The sequence below is a fragment of the Theropithecus gelada genome, chromosome 8, assembly GCF_003255815.1.
Source record: "Theropithecus gelada isolate Dixy chromosome 8, Tgel_1.0, whole genome shotgun sequence".
NCBI classification, from domain to species: domain Eukaryota; kingdom Metazoa; phylum Chordata; class Mammalia; order Primates; family Cercopithecidae; genus Theropithecus; species Theropithecus gelada.
In genome coordinates this window covers 125,229,679-125,251,713 of record NC_037676.1, presented here as the reverse complement: position 1 = coordinate 125,251,713, position 22,035 = coordinate 125,229,679, and the positions used below count along the sequence as shown (strand labels likewise).

The 22,035-nt window shown below is 46.4% G+C and overlaps 1 protein-coding gene across 3 annotated transcripts in view; it reads right to left on the bottom strand.

The window, feature by feature from the left end:
• ZHX2 (zinc fingers and homeoboxes 2) overlaps nt 1-22,035 on the bottom strand; it is a 195,025-nt gene that overhangs the window by 5,783 nt on the left and 167,207 nt on the right. For all 3 annotated transcript variants that reach the window (XM_025394760.1, XM_025394759.1, XM_025394761.1), the window contains one exon: nt 11,142-13,878. In XM_025394760.1, coding sequence (XP_025250545.1) covers nt 11,146-13,659 — 2,514 coding nt within the window. In that variant the 5' untranslated portion in view covers nt 13,660-13,878 and the 3' untranslated portion in view covers nt 11,142-11,145. The remainder of the gene's footprint in view (nt 1-11,141; nt 13,879-22,035) is intronic.

The window sequence follows — 22,035 nt, the reverse complement described above, 5'->3', positions numbered from 1 at the left end:
TGTATAACTGCAACTTTACACCCATTGTACAAAAATTCCCCACATCCTCCTGCCCCATCCCTGGTCAACATTACTCCATTGTCTACTTCTATACCACTCTGTAATATTTCCTCCCCTCCCCTCCCCTCCCCCGTCTTTCCTTCCCTTCTACTTCTATACCACTCGGTAATCTTCCCTTCCCCTTCCCCTTCCCTTCCCCTCCCCTCCTCCTCCCTCACCTTCCCCTCCCCTCCCCCTCCCTCCCCTTCCCTTCCCCTCCCCCTTCTCTCCCCTTTTCCCCTCCCCTTCCACTTATATACTGCTCTGTAATCTTCCCTTCCTTTTCTGTTCCCTTCCCCTTCCCTTCCCCTTCTCCTTCCCTTTCCTTCCCCTCCCCTTCCCTTCCCCTCCGTTCCCCTCTCCCCTCCCCTCCCCTCCCCTCCCTTCTCTCCTCCCCTTCTCCCTTCCCCTCCCCTTCCACTTCTACAGGGCTCTGTAATCTTCCCTCCTCTTCCCCTTCCCTTTCTCCTTCCCCTTCCCCTTCCCCTTCCCTTCCCTTCCCCTCCCCTTCTCCCACGCTCCCCTCCTGTCTCCTCCCCTCCCCTCTCCTCTCCTTGCCTTTCTTTTTGAGACAGAGTCTTGCTCTGTCGCCCAGGCTGGAGTGCAGTGGCATGATCACTGCAACCTCTACCTCCCGGGCTCAAGCGATTCTCATGCCTCAGTCTCCCGAATGGCTGGAACTACAGGTGTGTGCCACCACACCCGGCTCTAATTTTCGTATTTTTAGTAGAGATGGGATTTTACCATGTTGGCCAGGCTGATCTCGAACTCCTGGCCTCAAGTGATCCACCTGGCTTGGCCTCCCAAAGTGCTGGGATTACAGGCATGAGCCACTGCATCTGGTCTGCTCCATAATATTCCTTTTTTTTCCCCCAAGACAGAGTCTCGCTCCTGCCACCCAGGCTGGAGTGCATTGGTGCGATCTTGGCTCACTGCAAACTCCACCTCCCAGGTTCAAGTGATTCTCCTGCCTCAGTCTCCCAAGTAGCTGGGATTACAGGTACTTACCACCATGCCTGGCTAATTTTTGTATTTTTAGAAGAGATGAGGTTTCACCATGTTGGCCAGGCTGGTCTTGAACTTGTGACCTCAGGTGATCCACCTGCCTTGGCCTCCCAAAGTGCTGTGATTACAGGCATGAGCCACCGTGCCCAGCCTGCTTCATAATATTTGAGTTCAAACTTTCATTTCTTTTATTGAGGGTAGGGGGCACAGTCTGATTTTTAACTAGAATTGAAAAAGGGAAAATGTGTTGGCATGGAGGAAGATTAAGCAACTTCCCAGTGGATGACAAAACTCTGTGCCATCTCAAATTGTCCGTACACTAGACTTGGGTCGGTTTTGGCCACATCCCGCCAAAGCTCTCCTTCCCTGCAGTGGTTTGAAGGGCCTCTAGGGTTGGGGAACTTGCTGAGACCCACAGGCCAGGTATATATTCCCCAAGCTGCTTGCAGGGAGGCTCAAAGGCAGTAGGAATGCCTTGCCTGCTCCTGACCTATCAGTGCATATTGGCCATGGGAATTTAATAGAATCAGAGCAAATGGAATTGTATTTTAAACTCACTGGGCAGAGTCCCCAAAGTGCTTACATGTGTCGGTGGGCTTGAATTCCAGCTCCACCACTTTTTACCTCAAAGACTTGCATGAGCTACCTTTCTGCACTGCCTTCTCATCAGCCCTAAATAAAGAAACTAACGTGAAGCCCTGCCCAAGGAGAGTCTGAGCTCAGACTCGCCTAACCTTGCCCCCACCTGATGGTTTGTCTCTACCTGCCCTGGTAGCTGAAGACAAAAGACATAATCTTTTGGAAACTCTATGGCCCTGCCCATCGCCTGAGAAACCCAAGTACTCATTCTGGTCAATGTAGGGCAGGATTATATCCCCTTCTACTACTGCAGCTGGCACTCCCCTGAAAGCACCACCTCCTGGCTGGAGGCCAACCAACTCAAGCCATTACAGCAACTCATAACAGAACAACCCTGCTTTAAAGGGGCAAACAACAGTTAATGCCACTGCCTGCAATACCCTGGCTAACCAGAGGTCCTGAGTCTGTCCATGTGGCAATTTCACTGCTAGTGTAACCAGCATTCAAGAAAACCAGTGCACTAAACAAAGCTACAAACAAGGACTCCCACAGAGTCCACTTCATTCCCATGCCACCTCCACTGGAGCAGGTGCTGGTATCCAAGGCTGGGAGACCTGAAGATGGATCACATCACAGGACTCTTTATAGACATTCCCCAGCATGAGCCTGGAGCTCAGTAGCCCCACTGGGTGGCAAGACCCAGATGGGCAATAACAACTACTACAGTCTAGTGCTCAGGAAGCCAGAAAGAAAGGGGGAGAGCACCACATCAAGGGATCACCCCATGGGACAAAAGAACCTGAACAGCAGCCTTTGAGTTCCAGATGTTTCCATGAAAACAGTCTATCCAAATGAGAAGGAACCAGAAAAGTAATTCTGGCAATATGATAAAACAAGTTCTAAAACACTCCCATAAGATCACACTAGCTCTCTAGCAATGGACTCAAACCAAGATGAAATCTGAATTGCCAGAAAAAGAATTCAGAAGGCTGATTATTAAGCCACTCAAGGAGGCACCAGGAAAAAGTGAAAACCAATTTAAAGACATTAAAACAACAATATAGGATATGGATGAAAAGTCTCTAGAGAAATAGATATCAAAAAGAAAAGACAATCACAACATCTGGAAATGAAAGACACATTTAGAGAAATGCAAAATACACTAGAAAGTTTTAACAACAGAATCAAACAAGTAGAAAAAATAGCTTCAGATCTTGAAGACAAGGCTTTTGAATTAACCCAACCTGACAAAGAAAAAAACTAATTTTAAAAAACGAACAAAGCCTCCAATAAATTTGGGATTATGTGAAATGACCAAACATAAGAATATTGGTGTTTCTGAGGAAGAAGAGAAACCTTAAAGTCTAGAAAATTTATTTGAGGGAATAATCAAGGAAAACTTCCCTGGTCTCGCTAGAGATGTAGATATCCAAATATAAAAAACTCAAAGAACACGCAGGAAATTGATTGCAAAAAGATCATCACCTAGGCACATGGTCATCAGGTTATCTAAAGTCAAGATGAAGGAAAGAATCATAAGAGTTATGAGGCAAAAGCATCAGGTAACCTATAAAGGAAAATCTATCAGATTAACAGCAGATTTATCAGCAGAAATCCGGCAAGCCAGAAGTGATTGGGATCCTATCTTTAGCCTCCTTAAAAAAAATAATTACCAGTCAAGAATTTTGTATCCAGTGAAACTAAGTTTCATAAATGAAGGAGATATAAAGTCTTTTTCAGACAAACAAATGCTAAGAGAACTTGCCACTACCAAACCAGCACTACAAGAAATGCTAAAAGGAGTCCTAAATCTTAAAACCTCAAAATACACTAAAATAGAACCTTCTTAAAGCATAAATTTCATAGGACCTATGAAACAGTAACACAGTGAAAAAAAACCCCAAGGTATTCAGGCAACAATTAGAACGTGAATAGAACAGTACCTCATATCTCAATACTAACATTGAATGTAAATGGCCTAAAGGCTCCGTTTAAAATACACTGAATGCTAGAACGTATAAAAATCTACCAACCAAGTATCTGCTGTCTTCAAGAGACTCACCTAACACATAAGGACTCACATAAATTTAAGGTAAGGAGCGGAAAAAGATATTCCATTCAAATGGAAACCAAAAGTGAGCAGGACTAGCTATTCTTATAGCAGACAAAACAGACTTTAAAGCAACAACAGTTTAAAAAGACAAAGAGGGACATTATATGGTAAAAGAATTAGTTCAATATGAAAATATTACAATCCTAAATGTATATGCACCTAGTACTAGAGCTCCCAAATTTATAAAACAATTACTACTAGATCTAAGAAATGAGATAGACAGCAACACAATAATAGTGGGGACTTCAACACTACACTGACAGTACTAGACAGGTCATCAAGACAGAAAGCCAACAAAGAAACAACAGACGCAAACTATACCCTAGAACAAATGGACTTAACAGATATTTTCTGAACGTTGTATATTTCCAGGATTATTTATCTCCTCTAGCTTTTGTAGTTTGTGCTCATAAAGGTGTTCATAGTAGCCTTGAATGAACTTTTATATTTCTGTGGTATTGGTTGTAATATCTCCCATTTTGTTTCTAATTGAGCTTTGTTTGGATCTTCTCTCTTCTCTTTTTTGTTTGGTTAATCTCACAAGTGGTTTATTGATTCTGTTTATCTTTTCAAAGATTTTGTTTCAGTTATCTTTTGTGTGTTTTTTTAAATTTCATTTGGTTCTGCTCTGATCTTTGTTATTTCTTTTCTTCCGCTGGGTTTGGGTTTGGTTTGCTCTTGTTTCTCTAGTTTCTTGAGGTGTGAACCCAGGCAAGTCATGCCCACCATGGCCACCTTTCAGTTCCCCTTGAGTATGTCAGTTCTTCTGTCTGGAATGTTCTTCCCCTCCCCTCTGCCCAGCATGCTCCTGCATGTTGGTCTAATGCTTTGGTTTTCAATTCATCCATTATTTCTTCTTATTATTTATTTATGAATTTATTTATTTATTTTTGAGACAGAGTCTTGCTCTGTGGCCCAAGTTGGAGTGCTGTGGCACGATCTTGGCTCACTGTAACCTCCACCTCCTGGGTTCAAGTGATTCTCCTGCCTTAGACCCACAAGTGGCAGGGACTATAGGCATGCACCACTATACTCAGCTAATTTTTGTATTTGTAGCAGAGATGGGGTTTCATGATGTTGGCCAGGTTTGTTTGAACTCTTGACCTCAGGTGATCTGCCTGACTTGGCTACCCAAAGTGCTGGGATTACAGGCATGAGCCACTGTGCCTGGCCCCATTACCTCTTTAGGAAGTGTTCCCTAAACCTTCAATCCGCTATTTAAATCCTCAAATTCCTGTATTCTATACTCCAACGGCATCAAAGAACATGTCAGTGTAGCAACTTTCCTTTGTGTTTGATTAAAGACTGGTTAAAACTTCATTTCCCATTAGACCAAGGGCTCCATGAGGGCAGGGACATGCTGGGCACACTGCCTTCCAGAGCCCGGCACACAGCAGACATTCCACAAATATTTGATGGATGAATGAACCAAGTCACTTATTAGGAATGTCTGTGGGTTAGTGACTTCACCTCCTTGGGGCCTACATTCTTCCTCTGAAAATGAGAGGGCTGGATTTCATGGTGGCTAAGCCTCCACGAGCTGCCCAAAGCACAGTGAGAATTCCTAGGATGAGAAGCTCCAGAATTAAGTAAATGGAAGTGGTATCAGTTAACTCCCCATTAGGCATGAGGGAAGCCAGACTAACGGGCAGTCCCTGAGAAGCATCACCAGTAAGTATCTGGTGACAGATTCTCCAACAGACCTTTCCCCACACACGGGAAGCAAACTGTACCCAACTCCTCTTGCTGCTGTCAACCACTGGGGTTAATGAGTGATGGAAAAAAATGAGGACAAGCAAAAGGACTGAAACACCAGATCCCAACTATCTTTTAAAATTCTCTGGTTGGTTCAATGAACCGTTATTCAGCATCTGCTCAGAATCTAAACTAGGGATTCAGAGATTAAGGGAATATGGTCCTTGCCCGTAAGGGTCTGGTACAGGAGAGAGGGAAACAGATGACAACAATATTTTCATTCATTCACTCATTGATTAATTAATTAATTCAAACATCTGCATTTGGACAGCTAATCTGAAAAGAGTGTGAGGGCATACCTCTTCTGGATCTTAAATTGTAACCAGAATGCAATGCTTAACAGCCTTAAACATTTTAACCAAGCTGAACCATGGAAAATATCTTTCTGGCATTTCACAATTTTTTTTCTCTTCTCCAAAGCCATCCCTAATCATCAGGAGTTGGAAATTGCTGACAGAAATTGGGAGGCAGCGAAGGTGGTGGCTGGAGCTTTGGAATCAATTTTAGACACTGGCTGAGTGAACTCTGGCAGTTCCTGAGCCTCAGAATTCTTTGTTTAAAATAAATGGGAAGGCGGCTTGCACATGTGGGTTGCTGGGAAGGTTCTGAATCAGACAACATGTTGGAAAAGCCACCTCTCCTCCTAGTTCCTCCGGTTTCTGTGTGCACTGCTCTCAGGAAACTGGTGTTTCTATGTCCATTTCTCACCTTTATTAACTGAGATTAGGTAGGGGCTGTGTCTTGGTCATTCTGGCAAATCTACACAGACTAGCACAGTGCCTGGCACAAAGAGGGCTCTCTAAAGTTCTTGCTGAAAGAATACATTGTGGATTAGTTTCCACTCCCATACAAAATCAAGAAATGACCACACTCTGTTTGTTCCGGGCTGTGGTGGTGGGTGCCACTGTTGGAGAGGGCAGGGCCAAAGTGGCTGGCGTCAGGCACTGGCCTGACAGTTGAGAGGTAGCTTCCAAGGTCTTCCAGCTGTTGGCTGAGGAACACAGGGCAAGTCACTCATTTTCTCTGACCCTCAGTTTTGCCCTCTGTAAAATGGGGAAAAGCCTGTACCTACCTCACAGGGTGGGCATGAAGTTGAAATGACTTAGTAGACATGCTTAGAAGGCAACTGAACACACAGTGGGTGTCAGTCAATGGGTACTCTCACTAGCAATAGTAACGGAATATTCCGTTTGACCAAACATCAAGGTTGATGTCTGACAATGTCTTGCTCAAGTACGTTGACTCATTTTTCCGAAAAAACAAACTTAATTTTCAGCCTTTTCCTAGGACACGTCCCTCAATGGAATGACTCAAAGATTCTTCAGACACAGGGACTGAATCGAGACAACACAATTCAAAGGCTGGGAAGTACTCCTTATCTTTGTGCCTAACCTCAGGGCCAAGGTGAGTCTGGACTGAGTCAAATGCTGTCCTAAGCCTTGCAGAGTTTAGAGAGATTTGGTTGCAGGAAATGCTTAACGCCTACAGAGGAAATCTAGTCCTAGAGCCAGCTCTCAGCTGCTTGCTCAAGTTCCTCCCCCTTCACCCTCTTGCGCATCACATAACACCTTTTATAAAGTCAAAACCATGAATTATTTCAGGATTATTATGTGTCATAACTGAACTGAACTGCAGGTTCCTAAATAAATAAGTACTTAAATAGGGACATCACTGAATATTTATGAATTCAAGAGACTCATGTGTTTGGTTCACGAAAACTGTGAAGTAATTTGGAGAGATATCTTTTCCCTTTAAATTGAAAGAATCCTTTAAGGAGTGCCTCTGTCCAGGATGTGGGAGAACCTTCAATGCCACCCCTAGTGCAGACGGCAGCCCCTTTCTCAATACAATGGACCTCCAATGGTGGGGCGTGGTGGCTCACGCCTGTCATCCCAGCTCTTTGGGAGGCTGAGGCTGGTGGATCACCTGAGGTCAGGAGTTTGAGACCAGCCTGGCCAACAGTGAAACCCCATCTCTACTAAAAAAAAAAAAAAGACAAAAATTAGCTGGGTATGGTGGCACGCACCTGTAGTTCCAGCTACTTGGAAGGCTGAGGCCAAGAGAATTGCTTGAACCTGGGAGGCGGAGGTTGCAGTGAGCCAAGATGGCACCACTGGACTCCAGCCTGGGCCATAGAGGAAGACTCTGTCTCAAAACAAAACAAAACAATGGACCTCCAAAATATCAGGGAGCCATCAGGGATATCTGATGTTGCCACGTGTGGAACAGATCTTAGCATCCTGTTTAGGGATGTTTTCTAGCTCACGGTTGGGGCATTTACCATAATGAAACATGAAGTGGGGTTCCTGTATGCTCCTTTTTTTTTTTTTTTTTTCTGGACACAGCTAGTCCCTGTCCTGAGAAGGGAGGTATCAACTAGAAATGGAGAATTTCTGTCAGAAATAACAAGGTAAAGATGGCAGGAGGAAGAGTGAGGACTCTGGAGACAAACTCATGTGTTGGCTGGATGAATGTGGGTAAGTTCTTTGGTTTCTGAGTCTGTTTCTGGGTTTATAAAACTATAGAGAAGCTACCTCCCGAGGAGAATTAAGTAAGAGCAGAGCACCAACCTCGACCTCTGCTATTCAGGTGGCCTTCGTTCATCACTCCATCCTTCCTCCCCAAAGGTTTTCTGTATGATTTTAACATTCCCTCCCTCATTACTGTCTTCTTTGGGCCACTGGGGCATCAGCCAGGGTAACATCCCACCCCCATGAGCATTTTCAGCTGGTGGTGGTGGTATAGCTTGGGAGAGGAGAGATGGGGACGGGGGCCTCAGGGGCCTCTGGAGAACTGCTGCCCCTAGACAACCTCCTGCTCAGCCATGGGGCCCTGGAAGTGCCATCTGAGCTTACCTTGGGATACAGAGACACTAAGCATCTTTCTATTCAAATTCAGCAAACACAACTTGTTCAGAATAGATTTGCCTGTTATGGGAAACCGTTGAGTTTGCTTTCAGTTTGCCTCCTCTTATCCTTTACCGAACCCAAGCTCTACCTTTTGGCTATGCCCAACCTCTTTTGGTTTCTCACTAGTGCCATTCCTTTTCTTGTCTCTGGACCTTGGCCATGCTGCTTCTTCCATTTGGACCCTTCTTTCCCTTGTCTGTGCACCTGGCTAACTCCTTCTCATCCCATGAGTCGGATGTCCCTTTCTCCAAGAAGCTCCCTAACCCCCGACCTGGGTGTTCCTCCTCTAAGCCCCCACACAGAGCTGTGCCCTTCCCCATTGTAACACACATCACAGTGATGAGTAAAGGAAAGTGCGATTTCCTCTCTTCTTGGCCTGCCCGAGCTCCATGTGAATGGATACTGTGATGTCTGTCTCTCTCATGGCACTGTTTCTAGCACCTGGAGTAGCAGCAGGCACACAGTAGGCGCTCAGAAGGTACTGTTGAATGGAACTGAATCCTATTGTCCTCTCTGGGGTGGGAGGAAAAAGCAATCATGTAGACAAGTGTCATGGACGGGAAAAGATCAAGGATAGAAGATGGGAGGCCCGGCGTGGGTGCTCACGCCTGTAATCTCAGCACTTTGGGCGGCCAAGGCGGGTGGATCATCTGAGGTCAGGAGTTTGAGACCAGCCTGACCAACATGGTGAAACCCTGTCTCTACCAAAAATACAAAAATTAGCTGGGTGGGGTGGCACATGCCTGTAATCCCAGCTACTTGGGAGGCTGACACAGGAGAATCTCTTGAACCTAGAAGGTGGAGGTTGCAGTGAGCTGAGATCGTGCCATTGCACTCCAGCCTGGGCAACAGAGTAAGACTCTGTCTCAAACAAACAAACAAACAAAAAAGATGGGGCAAGCAAGGAGCTTTCATGTGGACCAAAAACAAACAAACAAAAAATCACTCCCTCATTTTAATGAGGGAGGTATGGGCTAGACTGGTAGGTTCTTCCGAGGTGGGAAAATGGCCAGAGGTGGCTAGGTAGAGGTGGGAGGTTGCTGTCATTGTGGCCTCAGTGCACTTCTATCCCCCTCCTTTCACTCGTGCCCTCCCCTTTGGGCTGCGCCCGCACCTTTGACACACAGGCATTTCCTCCTCCAGGTGGGAGGAAAAAGGAGAATGGAGAATGATGGCATTCTGGGACTGACTGCTCGTTAAAGTGCTCTTTTAACAGCGGATGGAACTGGCCAAAACAAGGTTTCTAGAGAATTTCATTTATTTGTCAGCTGCCTCATTTTATTACTGAATCAATGAGTTAATGAGCGACGTGGTTGGCCAAAGTTGTCCAAGTTCATTAAGACAGAGGTGTGGTAATTTCCAGGGCTGCCTTTGGGACCTTATCAGTCATTCGGGAGGTTCTTACATTTATTTTATCCTTTGTAAAGATAACTGGGGAGGCCCATTCTGTGGTCTTTTGAGTGACCTCTGGAGAAGCCTACCTGGGCAAACCCTGTATCTTCCTCCTTGTAATATTTCCTTTCCCTCCCGCAGCCCTCCCCCTGCCACCGCCCCCATTTCTCAACTCACCACCGAGCTGCTGTGCTTCAGGCCTGGATTTGCACTGACCTCTTAGGAAGCAGAACACCAAGGGCTTCAGTGGCATGTCCCATTATGGGGATGACACGGCCATTAGTAACCATGGAAACCGCCCTTCCCCATGGCTTGTATGGCTCTACAGGCCTAATTTACACCCGGCTCTTCCAGATTTGAAGGGGTTATGGGGACCCAAGCACAGTGGCACCTTCCTTTAGCCCTGACAAGGCAAATACCAAGCACTTTCAAAGCCTTTTCCGATTAGAATAATCTCAAGTCTTTGATTCAGTAAATGTGGATACGTAGTTTTAAAAAATCCAAAAAGAAAAGGGAAAAAAAAAAGAGAGAGAGAAAAAGAAACAACCACTTCATGTTTGGTGTTTTTACAGCAACAAACATAAAACACAGAGGGAGGATGTGCTTTCTAACAGTCACAACTAAACTTCAGAATGGACAGGCCTGAAGGCTGGCACCCAAACAGGCTACAGCCAGCAGTGCTGTTCCCTGGGCACAGCCTTACAAATGAGGGCATAGTTTCCATCAGCCTCCATTTTTTTCCTTTTTCAAAGAACCTTTACAAATAACTCATCAGCCGGGCTCAGTGGCTCATGCCTGTAATCCCAGCATTTTGGGAGGCAGAGGTAAAGGGATTGCTTGAGTCCAGGAATTTGAGACTAGCCTGGGCAACAAAGTGAGACCCCGCCTCTTCCAAAAAAGTTAAAATATTAGTTGGGTGTGGTAGCAGGTGCCTGAAGTCCCAGCTACTTAGGAAGCTGAGGGGGGAGGATCGCTTGGGCCCAGGAGTTTGAGGCTGCGATGACCTATGATGGAGCCACTGCACTGCAGCCTGGGTGGCAGAGCAAGACTCTGTCACTAAAAACAAAACAAAACACCAAAACCAAAACCAGACCCTTCCACTACAAGAATAAGTATGTGAGGTAATACGTACGTGAATCAGCTCGATTGAGCCATCCCACTAGGTAAACATATTTCAAAACATCATGTTGTACGTGATCAATATACACCATTCTTATTCGTTAATTACAAGAAAAAGAAGCCACCGTCTACGTCAACATCTCTGTACCCTACAATCTATACCAACCCTGGCAACGAAAAGAAAGCAAGCTGCATTCTCCGCTGCTGCCTGGGTGAGCAGGTGGAATTACCTGTCTAGGCCTGGCCAGCCTCTGCAGGGACGCAGTCGGAGTCCGATTCGGCCAGTTCCACCGCGCCTTCTGCTGCAGCCTGACTCCAGCTATCTGATCTATCTGAGATGGCATCCTCCTCCCCGACCGTCACCTCCACGTAATCCACAACGCTCGACTCCTCGTTCTCGTCGCTGCCCTGGCCGTCCCGGCTGCTGCCCTCTGACCGGTCTGAGGTGGCCTCTGAGGGCTTTGCTGGCAAACAGTCTTTTGCTGGCTCGCTGCCTACTTTTACCCTGGGTACCAACTTCTCCAAGTCCTCCTCGCAGAGTTTTTTGGGGTCCTTGTAATATTGTGGAACCACGTCACCCCCGTTCTTTGGGCTCTCGGCGATGGGTTTTGTTGCTTTCCTTGCTACGGCATCGTAGCCGTGATCATCTGCCACGGGCTGGTGCTGGTACTGCTCCATCCACTTCACGGTTCCTGTTTTCAGCAAGCATCTGTTCTCCTTGAACCAACGCACTATCTCAGTTCGGACCAGGCCCGTCTTGGCCGCTAACTGGTCGTACTCCTGGGGAGTAGGCCACTGGGTTCTTGCAAACGTGCTCCTCAGGAGATGAACCTGTTCTTGACTTTTTGCAATTGCTGGCGAAGGGCTGGGCAGAGAACTGGTTAACTGGGCACCAGAGAGCTGGTCGAGTCGAGACAGAGCACCGTTGGGGGCTCCCGCATCTTGGCCTTTTTTGCCAGACCCCATGGAATCCAAGACAGCTTGTTCCATGCTGTCTCGAAGCTTCCGCCTCTCCGAGAACCAGGAGTCGATCTCTCTCCTGCTCAGCTTGGTCTCCACCCTTAGCCGATCCAGTTCTGCTTGGGTAGGAAAAGAACTTTTCAAAAAGCTGTCTTCCAAGGTTTTCACCTGACCCTGTGTTTTCTCTTTGAACTTCTGGGGGGCAAAGTCTGGGTATGCATGGTAGGTGCGACCGTGTCGGGAGGCTGCGATGGCCAACTGGTCTTTGGCAAGGGATTCGCTGGTGATGTGGACGATGCCCCTCTGACACCGATACCGGTGGTCACTGAACCACTTCTTGATCTCGCTCCTGGCAAGGCCAGTCACCTCGATAAGCCGGTAAACCTCAGCATCATCAGGGAACTGGCTCTGGAGAAAGCTGGCCTTGAGATGTGCTATCTGCTCCTTTGTCTTCTTGCGGTCACTGGCTGGCGTGGGCGGGGGGTTGGCCACCTTGGGTGGGGGCTCTGGCACCTGAGCGATGTGTGGACGCTTGGGCTCGGGGGCAGCTTGGGGAGTCACCAAGGGTCTCTTCTGGCCGTGGTTGGTGACTCCTGCCACGGCAAGTGTGATGGGGGAGCAAGAGACGGTTGTTGACCCGCTGGTCACCTGAGTCAGCACCAGGCTAGTCTGGCCGAGGATCTGGCACGGTAGAGCCGTCTGGAGGATGGGCTGCGTCACCTTTGTGGGGGCCAACTGGGCGGGCAGCACAGTGATGGTCGGGGGTACTGACTGGATGGTGCCGTTGAACATCTTCTTCCGGGCCTCCTCTACCTCTTCTGGGGACCAGCTGATGCCGTGCTTTAAGCGCTGGGTGGCAAACCAGATTCTGATGTGCTCCTCTGGGTGTTTGGAGGCAGCCGTCAGCCAGGACAACTCAGCCTGGGTTGGGTAAGGAAACTTGTTGAAAGAGTTGATCATCGTGGCATTTGTATCCAGGGCAGAGTTGTATTTGGTAGTATTTAGCGGGACGGGGACCTTGGGCACAAGGTTGATATTTGGTGGCAGCTGTACAGAAGGCATGACGTGTCCTAATGTGTCTTGGAGGAGCTCCACACCTCCGAGTCTCGAGAGGATCTCAGCTGTGTCTGTCACCAGGCGGGCGGTCCCTTCCACGTGGTTCTCGGGGGTGATCTCCTCGGGCTTCTTGGGCACCTTCTTGGCATCCGCTTTTGGTTTTCCGGGCTTCATGATGGGGGTTTTACTCACCGAGATCCCAGAATCACTGTCACCAGTTCCAGGGCCGCTAGTGGTGATGGACACGACATGGTTGGCGGCTTCGATGGACTGTTCCAAGACAGTTTGATTATTGCGCTTAATTAACTTCAGCTTGAAGTTGGCCTCCCCGGGATGGAACTTGGAGTTGTGGTCGGACAGGGAGTCGTACTTTTTGGTTGTGAAGTTACATTCTGCACACACGTAGAGGGGGTTGAGAATCACGTTGGGATGCTGCATGTCGACGTGCTCCGTGAACTCGTTCAGGTTTTGCGTGGAGTAGGGGCAGTATTTGCACTCATAACCACCTTGGAGTTTTTTGGACTGGCTTTCTCCCGTAGATTTCACCTCTATCACTTCATTTTCTTTGGAAGAGTTTTCAAGTTCTGCTGCCCAACTGTCCTTGGCCACGTCAGGCTGTGGTGTGCTGATTCCTTTCTCTTTGGCCCTGTCTACCTCCTCGGGCACATCTTGTTCTACTACTTGTGATGTCCGAACCATGCACGGAGTTGTAGATTTTCGTTTGCTAGCCATGCTGCCTGTCTGTGTGCAATGGCTTAGTTTTGGAGGGGGGTAGGGAGGGGATGGTGAGATTCTTGGAACGAATAAGGTGAAGGGCTTTTGGCTTTCTTCCCCCTCAAATGGCTTTGGCTTTCCTTGTATGCTGAAGTCTACTGTTTGAGTTTTCAGAATGATTTCAGCACAGAAAATTGCAATGGCACCAACCACTAAACACACCAGGAAGCATCATATCTGTGGGCAAGAACAAAGACAGGGTCAGTGTCTCTTCACAAGGCAAAAGAAACTGGCACTTCTTTATGAGTTTTCCCATGACCCATCACAACTGGCACCCAAATCGAACACCTGTGTACGCCCAGATGGCGTGAAAGTGCTTATAAACAAGAAAGATCGCATTATTTTGCTCTTCCTTTTTTTGGGAAGGAGGTGAGAACAGGCCCAAACCAAGCAAAGGTGGATGAGGGTCAGCATTTCATGTTTAGAGACAAAGGAATGCAGGAAAGGTAGACAGGTACTAAAATCTTCTGAAGTGGTGAGAGGGAATGTCGCAGATGGTGTGCTTGCAAGCCGCTTTTAGATACGGTACCTCGGAAGCCAGACGTGTCCCCAGGGCTGGCAAGTGAAATTTATCCAGGCGTTAGAAGACAGATATGAACATTTTGCTTATCATAAAGGCAAAATCACAATAGAAAATCCAGAAAATGCAGAAAAGTATAAAAGAAAAAAAAAAGCAATCACCCCCCAATATTGTAGTTTTATTGTTCATCTCACTTAAACAGTTTCCCATTTCCAAAAATAGTGAGCAAAATGATGATTTTAAAAATCATTATTTCATCACATAGTGAAATCGTCATGCGTGGTCTATCCTTACAATGTAATAACATGCATTATAGGGATATACCACACATTGGACTTGTTTTTTAAAATTTTATTTTAAGTTCTGGGATACATGTGCAGAATGTGCAGGTTTGTTACATAGGTATATATGTGCCACGGTGGTTTGCTGCACGTATCAATCCGTCATCTAGGTTTCAAGCCTCGCATGTATTAGGTATTTGTCCTAATGCTCTCCCTCCCCTTGTCCCCCACCCCCCGACAGGCCCCAGTGTGTGATGTTCCCCTCCCTGTGTCCATGTGTTCTCATTGTTCAGCTCCTACTTATGAGTGAGAACATGTGGTGTTTGGTGTTCTGATCCTGTGTTAGTTTGCTGAGAATGATGGCTTCCAGCTTCATGCATGTCCCTGCGAAGGACATGAAGTCATTCTTTTTTATAGCAATTGGACTTTTGTTGAACATTTATTTCCAGTTTTTGACTCTTATCAACAAAACTGCAGTAAATACCCTTAATCCTTATTTCTGATAACTACCTTTGGATGGATGCCTAGAAGTGGTTCTCTTGACCCATATATACGGTAGAGTGTTGGCCTCAGTTGGCCTTTTCTTTGGTAGTGTATGAGAGGGCTTGATTCACAATCCAGCCTAGGTAAAATACTACTGTTAAAAAGCCTTGCTGATTAGATAGGGAAAAACAGTTTTTTGGATTTTTGTTTGTTTCTGAGACAGAGTCTGGCTCAGTCACCCAGGCTGGAGTGCAGTGGCACAATTCTAGCTCACTGCAACCTCTATCTCCTGGGCTCAAGCAATCCTCCTGCCTCAGCCTCCCGAGCAGCTGGAACTATAGGCACACACCACCATGCCCAGCTAATCATTTTATTTTTATTTTTAGTAGAGACAGCGTTTTGCCATGTTGTCCAGGGATTTTGCCATGTTGTCCAGGCTGGTCTCCAACACCTGGGCTCAAGTTGTCCACCTGCTTCTGTCTCCCAAAGTGCTGGGATCGTGGGTGTAAGCCTTGCCTGGCCAAGAAAACTGTTTTAATATGCTTGTATGCTTTTCTTGATTGACAATAAGGTTTAATTGTTTTCAAAGATTTGCTCACTATTTATATTCTTTTGTAGATTGTCTGCTTATGTCATTTTTATATTTTGACGTTCTGTGGTTTTTATTATGAATTTGCAAGAGTTCTCTTTACATAAATAATACTAATGCTTTACTTAGTTTGTTGCAAAACTTTCTCCAGTCTATCATTTACCTTTTTTTTTCTTTGGTGAGACGAAATTTTGCTCTTGTGGCCCAGGCTGGAGTGTAATGGTTTTTATTATGAATTTGCAAGAGTTCTCTTTACATAAATAATATTAATGCTTTACTTAGTTTGTTGCAAAACTTTCTCCAGTCTATCATTTACCTTTTTTTTTTTTTTTGGTGAGATGAAATTTTGCTCCTGTGGCCCAGGCTGGAGTGTAATGGCATGATCTTGGCTTACGACAACATCTGCCTCCCAGGTTCAAACGATTCTCCTGCCTCAGTCTCCCGAGTAGCAGGATTACAGGCATGCACCATCACGCCAGGCTAATTTTGTACTTTTAGTAGAGACGGGGTTTCTTCATGTTGGTCAGGCTGGTCTCAAACTCCTGACCTCAGGTGATCTGCCCGCCTCGGCCTCCCAAAGTGCTGGGATTACAGGCGTGAACCACCACGCCTGGCCCTATCATTTATCTTTCAGTTGTGCATATTATATACATTTTTAATGTTTAACATGTAGAAATTTTAATTTTTAGCTAATATATTTACCAATTTTTTTCTCTTGTAGCCTCCTCCATTGTGATTTTATATTTAGGAAGTGATTTCCTGTCTTGATAGCCGGAATATATTAATCTACATTTTCTTAAGAATGTTTTAACTTTATTTTTGCCTTTAACTCATCTGGTATTGAATTTATCTTGGGTTAAGCTGTAAGACAATTCTAACTATTTTTCTTGAGAGTTACCAACCATCTCAGCAGCATGCATTATTATTTCCTTTCTAACTAATTTTTCAGCAACCTCCTTTATCATACACAAATTTTGTATCTACTAGGGTTGGTTCTGGGTTATCTAATCTGTGTATTGATCTAGCTATTGAGTACTGCACTTATGCCTTGCTTCTAAAACAACTTTTGTAAGTTTAGAGTACATTTTTATATCTAGTGGAGTTCCTCCTCATTACTTTTTCTTTTCGCAAAACAGTTCTTGGTTATTTTGATAATCTAGTCTCATGAATCAATATCACCTGTGAAATAAAATTCTATTAGAATTTTGATTGGAACTGCATTAAACAAATGATGATTTGAAAGTACAGGAACAATTTGCTTATTAGTTAACAGAGAATGGAGAGCTGATGGGCTAAAGGCGGCGGGAGACATGTTTTGAAACAAAGATCCCCGACCTCCAGGAAAGGAAGGAAAGGGAAGGGAACGCAGGAGATGGCATCTTATCTCTGGCCCCTCCCATGGGCCTGGGTTTGAGTCCCACTGAAGAGAAGGCATAAAGGCCGAAATGAAGAACTTATTTTCACAAACAATTCTGAGAGTGTAGGCCCACGTCCACCTGCTTAGGGGCTCAGGTGACACAGTTGGGCAGGGCTTGGGAGAGGGCCATTCCCCCACTGGTGAACCCAGAACCTGGCCCCTCTAAGATGAAAGCACTGGCATGTGTAGACTGGTCAAATTCATCAGCAGTGGGGTGCAGGCTCCTCGGGCAGCAGTGAGGAGAGGACAGGGGCAAACCAGAGAAGAGGGCAGCTGCTTCTTTTTATTGACCATGCTTAAACTGCCACCTCCAGCCTCCACCTGCCGTGATCTTCAGGTCTTGATCTCACCTCTCAAATACTTTCCACGCCTCCAGAGTTCATCTCCAGCAATGGCACCACCAAGACCCGGCAAGCTCCGGCCCCGGCTCCCCTCTCCCACTGCCCTTCACACTCCAGTGGCTCTGTCAGGACCTCACTCCCCTCACAGCGCCTCTGCCAGAACATCCCACCCCGAGAGACAGCGGCTTGGTTTTCAGGTCTCCATTGAAAAGTCACCCTCCCACAGGGAGGCTTTCGCTGACAGCCGCCCCTCTGCAAAACAACGCCTGCCCAGCACTCTCCATTTCCTCGCCCCGCGTGGCTTTCTTCACGGCACTCTTCAATAGCTGACATCATACTTTGATGTTTTGTGGTTAAAAGAGGAACAAGTTTCTATCCACTTGTTTATCATTTGCATCTCCCTCCAGAAGCATTCTGCCCAATATGGTAGCCACTAGCCACATGTGGCCTTTGAGTTTAATTAAAATGAAATAGGATTAAAAATTCAGTACCACAGTCATGCTAGTCACATTCCCAGTGCTCAAGGAGCAAATGTGGCTGGTGGCTATGGTCTGATACAGCAAAGGACATTTCTATCATTGTGGGAAGTCATATTGGACAGCACCATTCAAGAACAGAAACTTCATCAAGGCAGAAAGGTCTTTTTTTTTTTTTTTTGAGATGGAGTCTTGCTCTGTTGCCCAGGCTGGAGTGCGATGGCACAATCTTGTCTCACTGCAACCTCTGCTTCCCAGTTCAAGCGATTTTCCTGACTTAGGCTCTCAAGAATTTGGGACCACATGCATAAGCCACCACGCCTGAACTAATTGTTTTTTTTTTTTTCCAAAGACAGGATTTCACCCTGTTGCTCAGGCTGGTCTCGAACTCCTGGGCTCAAGTCATCCACTTGCCTCCGTCTCTCAAAGTGCTTTCTCAAAGTGTAATCTCAAAAGGATTACAGGTGTGAGCCACCACACCCAGCATCACAAATTAAATTAACAAATTAAATTAACAACACACATGTGAACATGTGTGTTGGGGTTACACGAGTGGAGGAACTCTGTAAGGGAAGGGAGACTCTACAGTTCTGTGGGGAGTACTATTAACACAGCAGAATGTGGCTAAACTTGCACCCACTGGCCAAAGGGCTTGGGACATTTGAATTAAATTTTTCAAAACGGGGAAAGACACTTTCCTCCTGCAGAAAGAAGGCATCAGGCAGGAGTAGACTCAGGGGAGGAAATATCTTTTTTACCGAAACTTCCCATATCCCGCATTATTTAAATCTGTTGACAAGTGAGTCCCTAAAATAAGGTGAATGGCGGTAAAATGGCCTGGAAGCTTCTCAGTGTTTCAAAAACTGTGGCTGAAAATAAAAGCATCTTCTAAAACTCATTCAGCAACCAGGAATCCAAACCAAAGAAGATGAAAAAGAAGAAGGAAGAAAAGAGAGAAGGAGGAGAGCTCAGAAAACACAGAGCCTTTTGAGAATCTATTGCTTAGGGTTCTCTTGGTGGATCTGCAAGAAACACGGCCTTTAGAAGGACGATCCTGGCACCAGGGATTGGGTGTCTGAAGGGCAGTAGCACGTTGGCATCTGTCATTTTGAAAGCCTGTGAGCCACCAGCAAGGTGAGGACCAGCACCATGAAGCCAGGTACTTGCTGGAATGAAGGCTAAAATGTTTTGAGCAAAGTCTTCAGGTCTGATATGCCCGGGTCAAAGTTTGCAAAAATAAAAAATAAGTGAATGAATGAATACATAAAATGCATGTTAAGAATAAACTCTAACACAGTCCCTTCTACAGTGAGTGCCACGTGTCCCAGCAGACCTGCTGCAAGTCGTGGTTCTTGCCCTGGACCAGTGTCTCAGCACGTCTGAACTGGGTACAATCACATCCTGTGCCAACCTGAAAACACTTAAAAGGAGCAGGGCGTTCTCTCTTGGGCTGCACCAACCAGGGCCCAGCAGTGGGGAGACTCCAGCCAGTCATATACCATCCCCTGTCTGACGATTTCAGACGCGTTCAGGGTAGTATGGCTGTAGACAGACCATCCCTTATCTGGAGCAAGAAACATCCCTGCCCTCAGGAGGCTGCCTGAACAAGTCAGAACTAAGCACACTTGTTTAAGATTCTGGTTCCCAAGAGAAGGGAGGGGAGGTAAGACAGCTATTCTCTGTGTCGCCCCTCTCTGTCCGAAGTCCTGCTCCTCATGGGATACCCGAGAGTATGACAAGCACATGTTACATGGAAAGGAACCCGGAGCTCCAAATACACCCTTGCTGCCTTTACATGTTTTTGATCTTGACTCAGTTTTCCTTTTATCCACTGCAGCACTTGCTATGCACCTCAAAGAAACCCTAACCATAATGAGACCATAACAATGCCTTGGAATAAATTGCCTTGGAATACATGCCTTTGTTTGTTTGTTTGTTTGTTTTGCAGAGACAGGGTTTATATAAAAGAGAAATGACCAGTCTACATAGACAATGACAAAGAGGCCATTTCTGGTGTCTGTGCAAGGCTCTCCCCTTCGCCACGAGGTGCTTCTTCCATCATTACCTTCCCTGTTGCAAGTGGAATGCAATTCAATCAGACCCTTGCTTACTGAGTATGAGTATGAGCCAGAACCCTGGGAACAGCTAGGGGCGCAAAGATGAAGACGCCACAGCTCTGTCCTCAAGGAGTTCGTAGCTGGCATATTAGTTTGCTAGGGCTGCCATGACAAAATACCACAGACTGGGTGGCTTTAGACAACAGAATTTATTCTCTCACAGTTTTGGAGGCTGGAAGTTGGAGATCAAGGTGCCAGCAGGGTTGGGTTCCTCGGGTGCCTCTCTCCTTGGCTTGGAGATGACCGTCTTCCTCCTGTGTGTTTCTGAGGTCTTCCCTCTGTGGGAGTCTGTTTCCTAAACTCCTCTTGTTATAATGACACCAGTTATACTGAATTAGGGCCCACCTGATGACCTCATGTAACCTTGAAGTTAGAGTAATTAATTACCTTAATTATCCTATCTCAAATACAGTCACATTCGGAGGCATGGGGGATTAGGACCTCAACATATGGATTTTAGGGGAGCATAGCTCATCCTACAACAGTTGGGCAGGGCACCGCCATCCAAACACCCTTCGATGGCACACGAAGTGACTGGTTCAGACAGTCGACAAACACTGATAGGGCATCTAGTGGTGCCAGATGCTGTTCTAGTTGCAGAGGATACAGTGGTGGATGGACAGAAATTGTGGCTCGTGGAGAACTCACCATGGGGGAGAGTAAGGCAGGGAACACATTAAAAGTGTAGAGCGGGGCCACCTGAGGTTTTAAGCAGGGTGGTCAGGGACTTCCTCCTTGAGAAGGTGACAGTGGAACAGGTGGATGTTGCAAATACAAGAAGGAGAAAGGGTTTGTGAAACAGAGAGGAGGCTGTACTTAATTTTGTAGGGCAGGGTTGGGGGAGGATAGATAAAGGCTTTCCAGGGGAGGTAACTTTCCTTTTCTTAGAAATAAAATGGTAATAGCTACTATTAACGAAAATTCTCCATGCTTTCTTGGTGAGTCTTCACAACTCTGCAGAGCAGCTGTGACTACCCTCAATCTGCAGATGAAAGAACCAAGACCAGAGAGGGTAACTGTCTCACCTAAGGTCACACAGCTAGTTCATGGCAGAGCTGGAATTTGACCAAAGTCTATCCAAACCCTGTGCTCTTGGCACACCACCACAGAGCCTCTCCTGGATAAACAGGGCTTCAAAGGTGGCGTAGAATTCTGCGAGGCAGAGGAAAGTGAGAGTGACTCCTATCAAAGGAACCTAGTTTTCCCAGGCTGAGCAGACAGCATGAGCAAGTCAGAAGGCAAGAAAACATCTGAGGAATGACAAGGACTGAGGGTAAGGGGCAGGGGTGTGAGGGCAGAGGCAGGGAGGAGGCTGAACAACTTAGGTTGCAGCAAGATGGCGAAGAGTCTGGAATGCCCAGCCAGGGAGCTGGGATTTTGGTCTGCAGGCAACGGAGGATCAAAGCCTTTTGGGCAGGGTCCTGGAAACAGAGGGGTCTTGGATTCAAGGTGTGGGGTGGGGCTGGCAGGAAAAGAGGCACATCAATGAAGAACAAACCCTCAAACCAGGCAGCTGAACAATAATCTCAGCTAACCCCAATGAAATGGTCAAGGCCCAGGCTGCCCAGAGATATCCTTCCCTCCCACCTCCAAGCTTCTCCTTTAAGCAGATACTGGGAGCTGTTCACTTTTCATCTGGAACTTTCTCCCATTTGGTTTGGCCTCTCTTCCCCACCACGGAATGGCTGAACAGTTGGGGTTTGTATGTCACAGCTCTGATTCTCCCTTAATCAATTCCCCAACAATAATGACAGCCAACATTCACCAAAGCCTTAGTGTATCCTAAGTGCTAAGTTTCACTTCTCAAAAACCCTCTGTGGACACTAAGGCTCAGAGAGGTGAAGGAGCTTGATCAAGGTCACACAGCCTGGAGCAGTAAAACTGGGATATGAACTTTATGTGTAGACCTGGGGATTGTGTTAAAATACAGATGCTGATTCAGTGTGTCTGGAGTAGGGCCTATGACTGTGCTTTTTTTTTTTTTGAAATGGAATTTCACTCTTTCGCCCAGGCTAGAGTGCAGTGGCACAATCTCAGATCACCGCAACCTCCACACTCTGGGCTCGAGCGATTCTCCTGCCTCAGCCTCCCCAGTAGCTGGGATTATAGG